Below are 19,166 nucleotides of genomic sequence, written 5' to 3'. Positions count from 1 at the left end.
AGAACTGAACTAGAACTGATCTAGAACTGAACTAGAACTGAACTAGAACTGAACTAGAACTGAACTAGAACTGAACTAGAACTGAACTAAAACTGAAGAACTAGAACTGAACTAGATCTGATCTAAAACTGATCTGAACTGAACTAGAATTGAACTAGAACTGAACTAGTACTGAACTAGACTAAACTAGAACTAGAACTAGAACTGAACTAGAACTGAACTAGAACTGAACTAGAACTCAACTAGAACTGAAATAGAAACTGAACTAGAACTGAACTAGAACTGAACTAGAACTGAACTAGAACTGAACTGAGAACTGACTGAACTAGAACTGAACTAGAACTTGAACTAGAACTGAAAACTAGAACTGAACTAGAACTGAACTAGAACTGAACTAGAACTGAACTAGAACTGAACTAGAACTGAAACTAGAACTGAAACTAGAACTGAACTAGAACTGAACTAGAACTGAACTAGAACTGAACTAGAACTGAACTAGAACTGAACTAGAACTACTAGAACTGAACTAGAACTGAACTAGAACTGAACTAGAACTGAACTAGAACTGAACTAGAACTGAACTAGAACTGAACTAGAACTGAACTAGAACTGAACTAGAACTGAACTAGAACTAGAACTGAACTAGAACTGAACTAGAACTGAACTAGAACTGAACTAGAACTGAACTAGAACTGAACTAGAACTGAACTAGAACTGAACTAGAACTGAACTAGAACTGAACTAGAACTGAACTAGAACTGTCCCAGAACCGAACTAGAACTGTACTAGAACTGAACTAGAACTGAACTAGAACTGAACTAGAACTGAACTAGAACTGAACTAGAACTGAACTAGAACTGAACTAGAACTGAACTAGAACTGAACTAGAACTGAACTAGAACTGAACTAGAACTGAACTAGAACTGAACTAGAACTGAACTAGAACTGAACTAGAACTGAACTAGAACTGAACTAGAACTGAACTAGAACTGAACTAGAACTGAACTAGAACTGAACTAGAACTGAACTAGAACTGAACTAGAACTGAACTAGAACTGAACTAAAACTGAACTAGAACTGAACTAAAAATGAACTGTTATATATTTCATTTTCTTTAAATATGTTAAAGAAATTTGTCGAAAGTTTTTATACAACATTAAATCTTACAACAAGGCCAATAACCTTTTTTCATCATCCAATAAGATCGATATGATACAACTAATTCCTTAGCATAATTTCCAACAAAATATTATTCTCCACAAATTTCCTTCAACAACATTATTTTCCTATTTAACTAATTCCTAAGCAATAAGTATTAAATTCGTATAAATATTATTTTTGTGCAGGGTCAGTGTTTTTGACTGTTGTATAGCTAATTTTGTATCTTCTTCTTAAAAACTCCAACAACAAAATATTGCTTGTGCCAAGTGCTGTATTAAGATCCAAAAAAAAAAAAACTGATATTCCCTTTAGACTCATAAAACATTTAACTCAATTTTTATTTTATTTATTCGTTTTTTGTTTGCTTTATTGTAGTTGGTATTTAAACATTATAATGCTGTTGTTGCCTTGGTTATGTATTGTGTGTATGTGGTGGTAAATGCTTAAGCCTAGGCTTAGGGCCATTGGTCTTCTTTTTGCAACAACTACAATAATGATAACAACAACGACATTTCTTACCAAAAAAAAGTATAAAAAAATAATAATACATCATCATTGTGCATTAAGTCTTATGAAAAGAAAGTATAGTATATGAGTATGTATTATTCCTGCTCTCTTTTCTATAGCATAGCTTTAGGCTTATGCTATACTTTTTTTAATTTGTCGTTTATTTTTTACTAGGATTTTTTTGTGTGTGTTGTTGCTGCTTTTGTAACTAGCAGTTATGGTATTTTAAATGCTTCCTTACGGCTAAATGGTTTCACAACGAACTGAAACCAGATAAAAAAAAAAAACATAACAAGTGTAGGGATCAGACGGAGTTCATATAATGATTTTTTCCTTTTGTTGCCTTGGGTAAGTGGTTGGGTATAAGTTTTAAAGCATTTTTTATCACACAAATGAAATTATTATGTGTTAATGTAGAATATTTTCAATTAGCGCATATGTTAAGAAAAACTGCTTACAGAAAAGTTTTAAAAAAGAGGTTAGTTAAGGAAAAGTGGTGCCTACTTTTAGGTGAAAAAAATTTTAAAAAACACAAGTTTTATTTTATTCAATTATCAATAATTTTTCTTTAGTTTAAACTAAAGAGTATCTTAACAATTCCTCCAGCCTTACACACTTAACTGCCTCTTTTATTTCTGTTACTAGTTTTTAAATAACATTTCTCTTTATTCTACTTACTAAAAATATAATGAGTACAAAACTTTTTTTCTTACTTCCTTGCTCCATATTATAAATTCCATTACTAATGAATATTAAACAAAAAAATCTTTAATATTTATCAGATGGATTGAATAGAATGTAAAAAAAGGAAACAGAACACAGTAGTTTGCTAACAACTTTGTTGATTAAGCTTCATACATATATAATCATTTATTTTTTTAATAATTTTCTACGCTAGTTTTCACCCAAGTTTTATTATACTTTAACATTCATTTGCACTCATTTTAAAATTATAAAATGTTAGTTTTCTGCACAAAAAATTAAATATATTCTATATAAAAAAAACAATATATGTATATGTATATGGAGAAAAAAAAAAAGAGATAGCTGCAGCAGCGCAGCAAAATAAAGCATAGTAATTAGAAAAGTTTCGGCGGCATGCTACCAAAAAGTAGGTTAAACAAACAACACTGGCAAATGTTATTCATATTGCGTTTGCTAATATTAACTAAACGTACAGTTAAAAAAACTATAAACTGCAGCATATGTGTGGGTGTTAAACAAATTAAAACTCAAACAGATCTGAAAATTTAATAAGAGAGGAAAGTAAAAGTGGCTCAGTTTTTGTTCTGTTACAAGTTCAATTCTGGAACAGGGCTAGAAATGCACTTAACCAAAATTGAACAGAACTAGAATTGAACTAGACAAGAACTACAACTAAAACAGAACTAGAACTGAACTAAAACAGAACTGGAACAGAACTAGAAGAGAACTAAAACAGAAATGGAACAGAACTATAACAAAACTAGAACAGAACTACAACAGAACTAGAACAGAACTAGAACAGAACTAGAACAGAACTAGAACAGAACTAGAACAGAACTAGAACTGAACTAGAACTGAACTAGATCAGAACTAGAACAGAACTAGAACAGAACTAGAACAGAACTAGAACAGAACTAGAACAGAACTAGAACAGAACTAGAGCAGAACTAGAACAGAACTAGAACAGAACTAGAACAAAACTAGAACAGAACTAGAACAGAACTAAACATAACTAGAAGAGAACTAGAACAGAACTAGAACTGAACTAGAACAGAACTAGAACAGAACTAGAACAGAACTAGAACAGAACTAGAACAGAACTAGAACAGAACTAGAACAGAACTAGAACAGAACTAGAACAGAACTAGAACAGAACTAGAACAGAACTAGAACAGAACTAGAACAGAACTAGAACAGAACTAGACAACTAGAACTAGAACAGAACTAGAACAGAACTAGAACAGAACTAGAACAGAACTAGAACAGAACTAGAACAGAACTAGACAGAACTAGAACAGAACTAGAACAGAACTAGAACAGAACTAGAACAGAACTAGAACAGAACTAGAACAGAACTAGAACTAGAACTAGAACAGAACTAGAATAGAACTAGAACAGAACTAGAACAGAACTAGAACAGAACTAGAACAGAACTAGAACAGAACTAGAACAGAACTAGAACAGAACTAGAACAGAACTAGAACAGAACTAGAACAGAACTAGAACAGAACTAGAACAGAACTAGAACAGAACTAGAACAGAACTAGAACAGAACTAGAACAGAACTAGAACAGAACTAGAACAGAACTAGAACAGAACTAGAACAGAACTAGAACTAGAACAGAACTAGAACAGAACTAGAACAGAACAGAACTAGAAACAGAACTAGAACAGAACTAGAACAGAACTAGAACAGAACTAGTACTAGAACTGAACTAGAACAGAACTGGAACAGAACTATAACAAAACTAGAACAGAACTACAACAGAACTAGAACAGAACTAGAACAGAACTAGAACAGAACTAGAGCAGAACTAGAACAGAACTAGAACTGAACTAGAACTGAACTAGAACAGAACTAGAACAGAACTAGGACAGAACTAGGACAGAACTAGAACAGAACTAGAACAGAACTAGAACAGAACTAGAACAGAACTAGAACAGAACTAGAACAGAACTAGAACAGAACTAGAACAGAACTAGAACAGAACAGAACAAGAACAGAACTAGAACAGAACTAGAACAGAACTAGAACAGAACTAGAACAGAACTAGAACAGAAATAGGACAGAACTAGAATAGAACAGAACTAGAACAGAACAGAACTAGAACAGAACTAGAACAGAACTAGAACATAACTAGAGCTGAACTAGAACTGATTAAATCTGAACTAGAACAGAACTAGAACTGAACTAGAACTGAACTAGAACTGATTAGAACTGAACTAGAACAGAACTAGAACAGAACTAGAACAGAACTAGAACAGAACTAGAACAGAACTAGAACTGAACTAGAACTGAACTAGAACTGAACTAGAACTGAACTAGAACTGAACTAGAACTGAACTAGAACTGAACTAGAACTGAACTAGAACTGAACTAGAACTGAACTAGAACTGAACTAGAACTGAACTAGAACTGAACTAGAACTGAACTAGATTTGAACTAGAACTGAAATAGAACTGAGCTAGAACTGAACATTTTGAAGTGCCTTATACTGATCTCAATTTTTACCGGATCCGAAGCGGAATATTCCTTCAAAATTAAAAAAAAACTGAAGTATATATTAAGGGCTAATAATGTTTGCTATGCTTGTCTTTTAATTGCAGATCTTAAATTTTATAATGAGTGTCATATAATTTTTTTCTTTTAAATATATCAAAAGTGAAGTAAACTTTTAGGGTTTTTTTAGAAAAAAAAAAAAAAAAAATACTTAACTTAAATTTAAAGATAACTTATTTTAATTTAATCACTTTGCTAAATATAGTTTTATAAAAAAATTATGGTAAATTTAAATATATATTTTTTTTTGTACTCACGGACTGCATCTATAACATGTGGCGTCCAGATCAACAACGCTAGGAGTGTTACTGCAACATAATTGGCTGCTGTTGGCAATGCTGCCATTTGCAGCCCCATTATTTACAACCAACAAACAAACTCTCACACAAATATACACACACACACACAAGAGTGTAACTTTTAAGGAGGCACAATAAGTGGCAACAAATTGTTGTATAACACTTGCTGTACGCTTGCTACCACTACTACTGCTGCTGCTGTTGCTGTTGGATTTTAGACGTCTTGTTGTCGGTTTTTAAAACTATATATACAAAGACGACAACAAACAACCTTTTAACAATGGTGCAACAGAATTGTGGCAATTTTTAGTTATAAATGGAAGATATTTTTAGTTTTTCTTTTTTTTTTTTGGATTGTGATATGTACAATATGAAGAGTAGATTTTTTTTTGGTTTGGAGATGTTTTGTACAGAAGTTTTTTACTAGACTTACTCTATGGCTAGTAAAATATATATATATATATTTAAGTTATAAATCGTTGATAATTTTATAATGACGTTTATGTTTGTTTTCGTTTACAAAAAGAGGGTTAATAGTTGTTGCTTTTAAGCTGTAGGTTTGAGTTGTTAGGTAGAGTTGAAAGAGATTGACCAGGTGAAATCATAATATAGACAAATAAATTATAAAGTGCAGAGGGTTAAAAAATTTTATATATAATTTTTTTGTTTTTTAATTTTTGTTAGTTAATATGTATTTTAGTGAAGTTATAAAAAAGTTTTTTTTTAGTTTTAATACAATTTATTTATTATTTTTATTTTTTGTTATAGATTTCAGTCGTTGATTAATATGATTTGATTATTTAAATGTTTAAGCCGAAAATCATCGGATATAACAAGATGGGTTAATAGATGCGATGTCATCATCATCATTAGCAGCATTGCAGCAAAAACATTTAGTTGGTTTTAATTGATTGATATTTTTTGTTGTTGTGTTTGTTGTCGACGACGAATTTTTATACGGGACCAAGTATTAATATTTTGTTTAAAACAAACAAAATAAAACATATTTATGGCATGTGTCACGCAATATTTAATAAAATAAAAGCCATTTTCATTTCACAAACAAAATGGAGTTTGTTAAGGTGTTTTTTGGCCAAAAATCCACAACAATTAAATAATGTTAACCCCAAAATAGGCGGGCGTTGTAAGTAAAACAGCAATACAGTAGTAAGTTTTTCGGTTAGCAAGTTTTAATTTGTCATCATATTTAAATGGTTTACGTGAAAGATGTTTTTTTGTTTGTGCAATAACAAATAACAAGGTCGTTATTGTTTTGAGAAGCCCCCAAAAGATGTTATAATTAAAATCGAAAACAGGTGTGTGTGTGTAGTTTGGGTTGTAATTGAGGGGTGGAGAGGTGTTGCAGAGCGTGAAAATAAATTTGTAGAAAGAAATTGTTGTCGTTAGTTAGGTTGTAGTAGCTTTACCTGTTAGCATAATACTCTGTTTTACTCTTAAGGTTTTCTTTTGGAAATAAAGAAATTTTTTTTTTGAAAATTTGGAGACCTAATATTATTTAATTTTTTGGCTAAAAAAATTATATGGATTTTTATTTTTAACAAGTGTTTGCTTTGCTTTAATTATGTAATTTATAAATTTTATGATATTTATATTATGTTGTATTATTTATGAGCTGTAAAGAAATGAGAAAAATATAAAAGATAATTATTATTAGAAATATTAATATGAAGAAAAATAACCAACCAACCTTTTGAGAAAATGTAGGAACTGTACTAGAACAAAATTAAAACAGACTAGAAGAAGAACAGATCTAGAACAGAACTAGAACAGAACTAGAACAGAACTGGAACAGAACTAGAACAGAACTAGAACAGAACTAGAACAGAACTAGAACAGAACTAGAACAGAACTAGAACAGAACTAGAACAGAACTAGAACAGAACTAGAACAGAACTAGAACAGAACTAGAACAGAACTAGAACAGAACTAGAACAGAACTAGAACAGAACTAGAACAGAACTAGAACAGAACTAGAACAGAACTAGAACAGAACTAGAACAGAACTAGAACAGAACTAGAACAGAACTAGAACAGAACTAGAACAGAACTAGAACAGAACTAGAACAGAACTAGAACAGAACTAGAACTAGTACAGAACTAGAACAGAACTAGAACAGAACTAGAACAGAACTAGAACAGAACTAGAACAGAACTAGAACAGAACTAGAACAGAACTAGAACAGAACTAGAACAGAACTAGAACAGAACTAGAACAGCACTAGAACAGAATTAGAACAAAACTAGAACAGAACTAGAACAGAACTAGAACAGAACTAGAACAGAACTAGAACAGAACTAGAACAGAACTAGAACAGAACTAGAACAGAACTAGAACAGAACTAGAACAGAACTAGAACAGAACTAGAACATAACTAGAACAGAACTAGAACAGAACTAGAACAGAACTAGAACAGAACTAGAACAGAACTAGAACAGAACTAGAACAGAACTAGAACAGAACTAGAACAGAACTAGAACAGAACTAGAACAGAACTAGAACAGAACTAGAACAGAATTAGAACAGAATTAGATCTAGAACATAACTAGAACAGAATTAGAACAGAACTAGAACTAGAACATAACTAGAACAGAACTAGAAGTAGAACATAACTAGAACAGAACTAGAACAGAATTAGAACAGAATTAGAACAGAACTAGAACAGAACTAGAACAGAACTAGAACAGAACTAGAACAGAACTAGAACAGAACTAGAACAGAACTAGAACAGAACTAGAACAGAACTAGAACAGAACTAGAACAGAACTAGAACAGAACTAGAACAGAACTAGAACAGAACTAGAACAGAACTAGAACAGAACTAGTGCAGAACTAGAACAGAACTTTAACAGAACTAGAACAGAACTAACCGTAATAGTAGGGTGAACTTATTGATAGCATATTTTAAGGCATTTTATAATTTACTCAATGTTTTCCAAGCTGTTGCTATTCCTTAGTTTTAATTTTAATATTTCTTTATCCAAACTTTTCCCACAAAGTAATACGATTTCTTCTTTCTTTATGATTTCATTGCAAAAGTTTTTAATATATGTTTTTTTTTTTTGCTTTTCACTCTCGTTATGTAAGAGAAAAATTCTGCTTGAGTTGAAGTCGTAATGAATCAAACTTTTTGACAAAAGAAAAACTCTTTAACCTACAAATAGTTTTTATATAAAAAAATATTATAAAAAGAAATTTAACTCTATAGCTTTTAAACCCTGTACTAAGGCGTACCACATATGAACGCCTGAAAGTATGCCTGTAAATGCGTACTATTGTACTTATTTCCCGCTTTTTGTTTAAGGTTATATTATTATTTAAAACCAGCGTTTTTACCAGCTTTGTTATGTTTTTCTTTTTTTTTCTTGACAAAAAGCAAAAACTTGTAAGAGAAAAAGATCCCCGTCCACATACAATAGGAACAAAAGGTTATTTGTTCTACTTATTTGGTAAATACAGAAGAAAACATAAAAACAAGAAATTTTTCACATACGTTTTTTTTTTTTGTCCTTGCTAGAGCATGATTTTGCAGTTCTCTGCCATTTATTTAACAAACATTTTCGAACAAAACAAAGACTTTATTTAATTTTCTCTTTCTTGCCGAAAACAAAAAATAAATAAAAATCCAAACAACAAAAATTTTATATAATAAATAAAATTAAAATAAATAAAGAATGAAGAAATGAAAGAAAGAACTTTTATGGAGTAGAGAGAAAAATCTATTTTCTTTGTATAATTTTTCTGTGACAGAAAAGTAGTTGATGTGTAGAAGGTGTTAAGTGACATTATTTACAAAGAGTTTTATTAAAATCTATTGAAATTAAGCTCAACTTAAGAAGAATTTTAAGCTAAAAGAGTAAACTAGACAAAAATGTTGCCTAACTTTAGGCTTGTGCAATTAATTTTAAGTTTTAACTAAAACGTTGTATATTTTTGGGAGTAATGTCAAAGTGTGTAAAAAGCTAACAAAGTATAGACTCCTATAGTGTAGAATTAGTAAAAACTGTTGCCTACTTTAAGGAAATTTTATAAATTTACTTAATAATGAGAAAGAAATGAAATTTCTTTTATTTGTCTCCCTTAAACTAGACTATTCTTTTTAAATAATGTCTCGTATGTTACTATTAATACTGTCCTCCTCCAGTTTTCATTACTTTTCCCCAAAATGTAGGCGTAGTGACAGCCCTGTATGCGTATCTCTAAATATGTAACTTCAATTCTTTTTCATTTCAAAAAAAAAGAAAAACTAAAAAAGAAATTCCTTTGTATTGTATAGATTTCTTTGTATGCGTTTAGATTATATCACCCACATAATGATAATAAAATAAAAAAAAAAAAAACCTTTACGTGTTACAAATATTTGTATTGTGTGTCAAACATTGCCGAAAACTAAATAGACACAATATTTAACAAAAGTGAAGGGGGGAGGTAAGTAACAACAGAATGACAACAACGAAAAATAGCAAAGAATTAACTTTTGTTGGTTGCTTTATACGCACCCCTTCCACTACCATTAAAACACATGTTCTATTCTAAAGTTTGTTAACATGTTTCTTTCTTAAATTTAGTCTCAACTTGTTACACGCACAATTATCTGTATGTAGCACAATGAAATTTCAGCAAAAAAAATCTACAAGTTTGTATACAATGAAGTTCTATTTCTGTCTTAATAATAAAGAAAAGCATACAAACAAAAAAAAACTTCTATTCTTTTCGTTTTTCCCCTATTTAAGCAGTTTCTTTTTTCTTTCTATCCTACTGCTTTGTTGTGAGAAACAATGTCTAGAATGGTTTAACAAGTAAAAAAATTGCAAGAGTTGTTTAGAAGTTTAGATTTTTTGTTTTGTTTCTGTTTGCTTTTTGGCTAACGATTTAAGTAAGCTTAGTTTAATGGTTGAGAGATTATTTAAGGATATTTGTAACGAAAGAGAAATTGAAGTAATAACAACGAAAAAGTAGGCAACAGTTTTTTTGTGTTATGAAAATCGTTTGAATGTTTTTAAACATTAAAAAAAATTAAAACTATAATTAACTTTATAAAGCTAGAAAACAGCCTAAAAGTAGGCAACACTATTTGATGGGTATTTATTTGAAAACAGTAAAACAGCACCTGATTAACGGCAACATACTGCAATACAATACACAGGCTTCAAGTAAGCTAATAAAAACAGTTCCCTAAAGTAGGCAACATATTAGTTATGATTTTAATTAACTTTAGATTCAGTAAAAGAAATATCCCGGAAAGAGAGAGACAAAATCTTTCGCAAACAGAGATATATTTTATATAGAAAATCTCTAGCAGACAGAGACATTTTCTAAAGAAAATCTCCAGAGAGACAACAGAGAACCATTTTCTATAGAAAATTTCTCGCAAATAGAGAGTCACTATCTATAGAAAATCTCTAGAAAACAGAGACACATTTTCTATAGAAAATCTCTCGCAAATAGAGAGACATTTTCTATAGAAAATCTTTAGCAAACAGAGACATTTTCTATACAAAATCTTTCGCAAAGATAGAGAGTCACTATCTATAGAAAATCTCTTGCAAAGAGAGAGATATTTTCTACAGAAAATCTCTTGCAAAGAGAGAGAGAGATATTTTCTATAGAAAATTTCTTGCTAAGAGAGAGATATTTTCTATAGAAAATCTCTAGCAAAGAGAGAGATATTTTCTATAGAAAATCTCTAGCAAACAGAGAGATATTTTCTATATAAAACCTCTCGCAAATAGAGAGATATTTTCTATAGAAAATCTCTCGCAAATATAGAGATATTTTCTATAGAAAATCTCTCGCAAATAGATATTTTCTATAAAAAATCTCTCGCAAATAGAGAGATATTTTCTATAGAAAATCTCTCGCAAATAGAGAGATATTTCCTATAGAAAATCTCTCGCAAATAGAGAGATATAGAAAAGATAGATAGAGAGATATTTTCTATAGAAAATCTCTCGCAAATAGATATTTTCTATAAAAAATCTCTCGCAAATAGAGAGATATTTTCTATAGAAAATCTCTCGCAAATAGAGAGATATTTCCTATAGAAAATCTCTCGCAAATAGAGAGATATAGAAAAGATAGATAGAGAGATATTTTCTATAGAAAATCTCTCGCAAATAGATATTTTCTATAAAAAATCTCTCGCAAATAGAGAGATATTTTCTATAGAAAATCTCTCGCAAATAGAGAGATATTTCCTATAGAAAATCTCTCGCAAATAGAGAGATATAGAAAATCTCCAGCAAACAGAGAGACATTTTTTATAGAAAATCTCTCGCAAATAGAGAGTCACTATCTATAGAAAATCATTCGCAGAGAGAGAGAGAGAGATATTTTTCATAGAAAATCTCTGGCAAAGAGAGAGATTTTTTATAGAAAATATTCTATAAAAAATCTCTCTCAAACAGAGAGACATTTTCTATAGAAACTCTCTCACAAACAGAGAGACACTTTCCATAGACAATCTCTAGCAAACAGAGAGAATTTTTCTTTAGAAAATCTCTCGCAAACAAAGAGAAAAAAATTCGATACAAAATCACTCCGAAAGAGAGAGAAAAGTATGCAAAAATTTTGCTAAATTTTCTTTAAATTTCCTTTTGTTTTTAAAAACAAATATTGTCAATTACCCTAAAGTATTTTTTTTTTTCTTTTTTTTAATTTACAATTTGTTGCCATTATTTAACAATAATATTGAAATTTGCTTTCTTTTTTGCTAAATTATGTTACCACAAATGAAATAATAACAATAATTACTGTCATAAATGTGGATGGCAGTTTTGTGTTGCATACTTTTAAAGAAAAACTAACAAAAATAGAGCAACTTCAAAACAGGAAAAACTTTGTGTAAATGACAAAATAAAATCCTCAATAAGAGAATAAAAATAACAAAAAGAATTAAATAAATAATAATATTTTTAGTTTTAGTTGGTCTTGTAGTTTGACAAACAAGTAAAATAGTAGAGCGCACAAAAATATTAATAATAATATCTTTGTTTTCTCTTTTGCTATATTTTCTATGGAAAAAAGTTAGTCTCTAGGAAAAATGCACTAAAAGTATGCTATGGTTTGTTTTTGTTACTCTTTTTAAAAGTTGCAGTAACAAGTATTTCATTTGTAGTTTTATTTTATGTGAAGGTGATGGTGGTGGTAAAACTTTAGTATTAAAAAATAAAGAAATTAATGAATTACCACCCGAAAAAAAAGATGAGAAAATATAGAAGTTGAAAGAGTAAAATGAAAATAATAAAGTTTTTTATTTATTTTAGTTTTTGGTTGTTTGTTAAAGAAAACACAAATTAGAAAATTATTATATTAAAGGGTTATACAAAAAGAATTTTAATAGAAGCATTAAATTTTATGCAAAATATAGTAAAGTTAAATGATAAAATATTGCCTAACTTAAGGAGCCCTAGAAAATAATAAACTAAACATAATTTTTAAGGAAATTAAATTTAAAGACTGTGAGAAGTTGTAATCAATTGAAATTTTACCACAGTCTTTAAAAATTTTAAATTATTCAAAATTTAAACCATTTTCATGTTATAACATAAACTTTAAAGTTTAAACTGTTATAATTAACTACAGCAGCTGTTTAATATAAATTAAAGCATACTTCTAGGCATTTAATTGAATTTCAAAAGTACATAAATGTTATTTAATTACAAGCAATCAGACTTTATTATATTCAAGTTAAAATGAATTGAATTATGTCAATTGAAAGTAAAGAGGTCTATTTTTTACAACAGCAACAGCAGCAGCAGGACAAATAACAAAGTACTTGTGAAATAATTTGTGTTCATAATAGCAAACAGAAAATCATGATGGTCATTAAAAAATAAATTCTGAAAGAATTTAAGAGAAAATTTATTGAAAAAAAATGTTTAATAAAAATATTTTTGTGTAGAAAATACGAAACAGATGAGAAAAGATATCGGAAAGACAGACACATTTTCTATAGAAAATTGCTCAGAAAGACTGACACAATTTCGATAGAAAAGCTACCTGCAAGACAGACATATTTTCTATAGAACATCTCACAACAAGACAGAAACATGTTCTATAAGACAGACACATTTTCTATACAAAAGCTCTCAGCAAGACAGACATATTTTCTATAAAAACTCTTCCAGCAAGACAGACATTTCTTTCACAGTAAATCTCTCAGCAAGACAGACACATTTTCTAAACAGTCGCAGCAAAACAGACTGATTATCTATAGTAGATCTCTGAGAAGGACAGACACATTTTCTATAGAAAATCTCTCAGCAGGACAGACAAATTTTCTATAGAATATTTCTCAGCAAAACATAGACATTTTCTATAGAAACTCTCTCAGCAAGACAGACATTTCTTCCATAGTAAATCTCTCAGCAAGACAGACACATTTTCTAAGGAAAATCCTTCAGAAAGACAGACACATTTTCTGAACAAAATCTCAGCAAGACGGACACATTGTATATAGTAGATATCTCAGCAGGACAGACACATTTTCGAAAGAAAATCTCTCAGCAAGGCAGTCATATTTCCTATAGAACATTTCTCAGCAAATCAGACACATTTTCTATATAACATCTCTCAACAGACACATTATCTATGATAGATCCCTGAGAAGGACGGACACATTTTCTATAGAAAATCTCTCAGCAAGACAGACAAATTTTCTATAGAATATCTCTCAGCAAAACATAGACATTTTCTATAGAAACTCTCTCATTAAAACAAAAATTTCTTCCATAGTAAAGCTCTCAGCAAGAAAGACACATTTTCTAAGTACAATCTCTCAGCAAGACAGACACATTTTCTAAACAAAATATCAGCAAGACGGACACATTTTCTATAGTAGATATCTCAGCAGGACAGACACATTTTCTATAGAACATCTCTCAACAAAACGGGCACATTTTCTAAAGAACATCTCTCAGCAATCAGACACATTCTCTATAGAAAATCTCTCAGCAGGACAGACACAATTCCTAAACTCTTAAACAATCACATTTTCTGTAGAAAATCTCTTAGTGTTGAAATAATTTGTTTATTACTTGATTGTTATTCACTTTGTTTTTTAGTTTTTTTTTAACTGAATATGTTTTGTGATTTTTGTTATTTGAAATTTTTATTAATAAAAATTTGTTTTTTTCATTCTTGATATTAAACCCGAAAAGAAAAGTTGAATTTAATTTGGCTCAACAGGTTATGGGCCCAGACCACATTCTCAAAGCTTAGATATTGTAAAGAACTGTAAAGAATACAGACATGGAGTCTGAAAGCAAAATCGAGAAATTGAACGATGCTGCCCAATGGTCGACATGGAAGTTTCAAGTAAAAATAACTATGATTGCGGCAGATGTTTACGAGGTAGCAACAGGAGATGAGGAATGTCCACTGAATGATGACTCTAAAATCCGTGCATGGCGGAAGAAGGATGCTAAAGCTCAGCAGATTATAGGCATATCAATTGGTAGTAAGCAGATTATCCATATTACTAATTGTGAATCTGCAAAGGCGATGTGGATCAAATTACATGACGTGTTTGAAAAGAAGAATGAATCCAGTTTGCTTTTGCTGCATCAGAAATTTTTTAATTTTATGAAAGATGCTGATGAAAATATGATTTCGTATATTTCAAGAATTGAAGAGTTGGTTAAACGTTTAAGAGATCTGAAGGAAACAATTTCAGATGATATGGTCATCACAAAAATAATTTTGTCACTGCCATCAGAATATGCAGCGTTTAGCAGTGCATGGGAATCTGCAACCAAGTCAGAACGTACTTTAGATAACCTTCGGTCAAGGCTGGTAATTGAAGAGGAACGCCTGATTTCTAGAAAACAAATTGAACCTATTGAAGCACTGTCTGCATCAAAAGGTAGAAAAAGCAAAGATAATAAAAATACAAATAAAAATGGCGGACATCATGATACTTTTCGTAATACTGGTAATTTCAAACCTATTGGTCGATGCTTTTCCTGTGGCGAGGAAGGCCATTGGAAGCGAAACTGCCCTCAAAACAGTTTTTCTAAAGATATGACAGCTTTGAATTCCGATGCAAACAATTTCAAAGTTACAAAGCACAGTTGGTTACTGGATTCAGGTGCAAGCCATCATATGACAGCGAATCGTAAGTGGTTTCACACCTTTCGTTCCGAGGTAAGAAATGTAAAGATTGCTAAAGGTAATATTGAAGCTCATGGAATAGGAACTGTCTGTGTAAAAATATTTGATGGTACTAATTGGATAAATGGAATTTTAAAAGATGTTCTTTTCGTTCCACAAATTGAAACGAATTTATTTTCGCTAAACCATGCACTAGATCAAGGTTTGAGCTTGGAAGGTGACAGTAATGCAATGAAATTTAAACGAAAATCTGATGAAAAAGTTGTTGCATTGGGACAACGCCATGGAAATTTAACTGTCATGTGTTTGAAAGTTATAGAATTCGAAGCAAATTTTGCATCAAATGAAAAGTCATCAATACAGTTCTGGCACGAGAAACTGGCTCATCAAAATATTGAACATATTCGAAAAATATTGAAAATTAATAACATAGATTTTGTAGACGACAATTTTGTATGTGAAGCTTGCATTTACGGAAAACATCACAGAAGTAGTTTCAAAAGTCGAGAAATCGTATCAAATAAATGTGGTCAAGTAATCCATGCCGATGTTTGTGGACCAATACAGGTGGAATCTATTGGTGGCTCCAGGTATTTTATAGTTTTGAAAGATGATTTTTCTCATTTTCGTTTTGTATTTTTCATGAAATATAAATCCGAGGTATATGAAAAAGTTCAGATATTCCTAAAATTGGCTAAAAACTCGTATGGTCATAATATTCAAATTTTTCGTTCCGACAATGGGACGGAATTTGTCAATGCAAAAATGAAAGAGTTATTTGAAAAAGAAGGTATACGCCATCAAAGAACAGTCCCTTATACTCCACAACAAAATGGTTCTGCAGAAAGGGAAATGAGAACTCTTATGGAAGCTGCTCGAACAATGATTTATGCAAGAAATATGGAATTAAAATTTTGGGCTGAAGCGGTAAATACAGCTGTGTTTGTAATTAATCGGACAGGAACTAGCACTATTGCAAATAAAACTCCCTACGAACTATGGATGGGTAAAAGCTCTAAAATAGATTTTTTTCAACCATTTGGTAGTGAGGTTTTTGCTCATATACCCAATGAAAAGCGAAGTAAACTAAATGCAAAATCAGAAAAGTGCTTCTTCGTTGGCTACGACGAAAATGTTAAAGGCTATCGTGTATGGAATCCTAACAAAAATAAAATAGAATATTCCAAAGATGTCAAATTTATATATTCAACTTCAATTGTTGCTAATAAGTCTAGCAAAATGCTGCCAACAGAAAATGTCGTTATTCGTTTAGAAGAAAATAATATTAACAATGTTGAAGAAAGAAATGACGAGATCGAAACACTAAGTTCTGAAAATGAAGATTTTGAAGACGCTGATGAAAACGCTTGTGAAAATTCAGTTTTAGTAACAAGTGATCGAATTTTAGTACCAGCATTAGGAGAAAATCCTGCAAATAGTATTAATAACTGTTCCAAAGATTTAGTTGAAGCGGAAACTAATCAAAATACACGGCGAACCATTAGAAACCCCAGAGAACTTGTACATATTAGTGAAGATAATATAATAGAAAGACGACTTCGTAACAAATCCAAACATTCTAATGATGATGCTACTGGTTTTGTGTCATTGATTCAAGAAGAACCTCGAAGTTATGATCAGGCAATGAATTCACCATATAAAAAACAATGGTATGCGGCAATGATAGAAGAACTGAAATCTTTGCGAGAAAATAACACCTGGGAATTGGTCCATGCTCCATCAGTTGCAATGAGGAAGATGATAATGAAGCAGTTTGATGTGAAAACAGCCTTTCTTTATGGAGATTTAGATAAAGATGTTTATATGTGCCAGCCTGATGGGTTCAATGATGGAAGTGGCAAAGTCTGCAAATTATATAAAAGTTTGTATGGTTTGAAGCAGTCATCGCGATGCTGGAATATAAAATTTACCACGTTTATAAAACAATACAAACTAGTACAATCAGAATCAGATCCATGTGTATTCGTGAACACAGAGAAAACTTTAATATTGGCCCTTTATGTTGATGATGGTTTAATTGCGGCAACATCAAGAGAACAAATTGAATCTGTAATTTCTTATTTACGAACAAGTTTTGAGATAAAATTTTTTGATGCTGAATGCTTCCTTGGTTTAGAGATATCTCATCACTCTGATGGTTCTATAACTCTAAGTCAGACAAATTATGCTAAAAAGGTTCTTAAACGATTTAATATGGATGATTGCAATGGAGTTTCAACACCTACCGATGTAAATCAAATATACGAAAAATTCTATGATTCAAAAGATACAAAATTTCCTTTTCGTGAAGCTGTTGGAAGTCTTATATATTTGTCAGTCGCAACAAGACCTGACATAAGCTTTGCAGTGGGAGTTGTAAGCCGTTTTATGGAAAATCCAAATGATGCACATGTTAATGCTGTGAAAAGAATTTTAAAATATATAAAATCAACTTTAAATTACGGAATTCATTTTGGTGGAACTGAACAACTAAGCTTATTTGGATACAGTGATGCAGACTATGCGGGCGATAAAGAAACTAGGCGATCGACATCTGGTTATGTTTTTCTATTTGGTTCAAATATTGTAAGCTGGGCTTCCGAAAGGCAAAAATCGGTTGCCTTATCAACTACGGAATCCGAATATATTGCAGCAAGTGTTGCTGTTAAAGAATTAATTTGGCTTCAACGTTTAATTAAAGATTTAACAAATATGGAGATTTCAACGGAATTTAATATGGATAATCAAAGTTCAATACGATTAATCAAAAATCCAGAATTTCATAAACGCACAAAACATATAGATGTGCGTTATCACTTCATCAGAGAAAAATATGAAGAAAATTTATTTATTTTAAATTACGTATCTTCTGAAGAACAATTGGCCGACATATTTACGAAGGCACTTCCAAAATCAAGGTTTCAATTACTAAGAGAATTACTTTATCTTAAAACTAAATAGGGCCTATGTTCTAAACAAATAGTGGGAGTGTTGAAATAATTTGTTTATTACTTGATTGTTATTCACTTTGTTTTTTAGTTTTTTTTTAACTGAATATGTTTTGTGATTTTTGTTATTTGAAATTTTTATTAATAAAAATTTGTTTTTTTCATTCTTGATATTAAACCCGAAAAGAAAAGTTGAATTTAATTTGGCTCAACACTTAGCAGAACGAATAGAAATAGATAAACTGTTAGTAGGGAAAAGCTCAGCTTAAGTCCTGTAAATATCAAACTTAGAGCATACTTTTAGGCTCAACAACAAAACTCTCTAATTTGCTAATTTCTCAAGTTTCTTCAAATTTCAACTTTTTTCAATTTTAAATTACTTTAATAAAAAACTGAGATTGTTTGCTATACTTGTGGCAAAATTTCCAGGTCATATAACAACAACAACCCTCCCCTGAACCGCTGACTACAAACAATGTCAGCAAACAAAATTTTCCAACTTAAACTTATAGTTGTTGTTTTTTTTCTATTTCCTGTTTTACAAGTTGTTGGTGTTTCCTCAAAAACTTGTACAAATATCTGCAATTTTATTATTTCTTTTAATTTTTTCTTAATTATTCTTTAGTAAAAGTTTTCTCTCTCTCTGTTTCTGGTTGTTCTTTATGTGTGTATGTGTTTTTATTCTTTATCATCTTCAACTTTGAAGTTATTTTCATTTGTAGTTTGTTGTGGTGTTTTTTCATGTCTATTTAGTACAGCATGCATTGCTGCTGCTACTTTTGAAGTTGCTTTCCATGTTACTATGTGGTTTAAAGCATGTTAATAAATTATATTTTGATTATAGTTTGTTTTTA

At 30.6% G+C, this 19,166-nt stretch overlaps 1 protein-coding gene across 1 annotated transcript in view; it reads right to left on the bottom strand.

Annotated features, from left to right (window-relative positions):
• The window catches only part of LOC119606118 (tyrosine-protein phosphatase Lar-like), a gene marked incomplete at its 3' end in the record, with an annotated part of 253,895 nt that extends 247,098 nt beyond the window's left edge, over window positions 1-6,797 (bottom strand). The window contains exon 1 of the mRNA XM_037959503.1: window positions 5,191-6,797. Within this exon, the coding sequence (XP_037815431.1) occupies window positions 5,191-5,290 (100 nt within the window). The remainder of the gene's footprint in view (window positions 1-5,190) is intronic.
• Between the last annotated feature and the right edge of the window lie 12,369 nt (window positions 6,798-19,166).

Source organism: Lucilia sericata, unplaced genomic scaffold, assembly GCF_015586225.1.
Source record: "Lucilia sericata isolate MDLA Ls3-8-SP2 unplaced genomic scaffold, ASM1558622v1 Contig000552F_arrow, whole genome shotgun sequence".
Taxonomy (NCBI): domain Eukaryota; kingdom Metazoa; phylum Arthropoda; class Insecta; order Diptera; family Calliphoridae; genus Lucilia; species Lucilia sericata.
The sequence above is the reverse complement of the archived record's forward strand: the minus strand, read 5'-3'. Positions and strand labels throughout refer to the sequence as shown.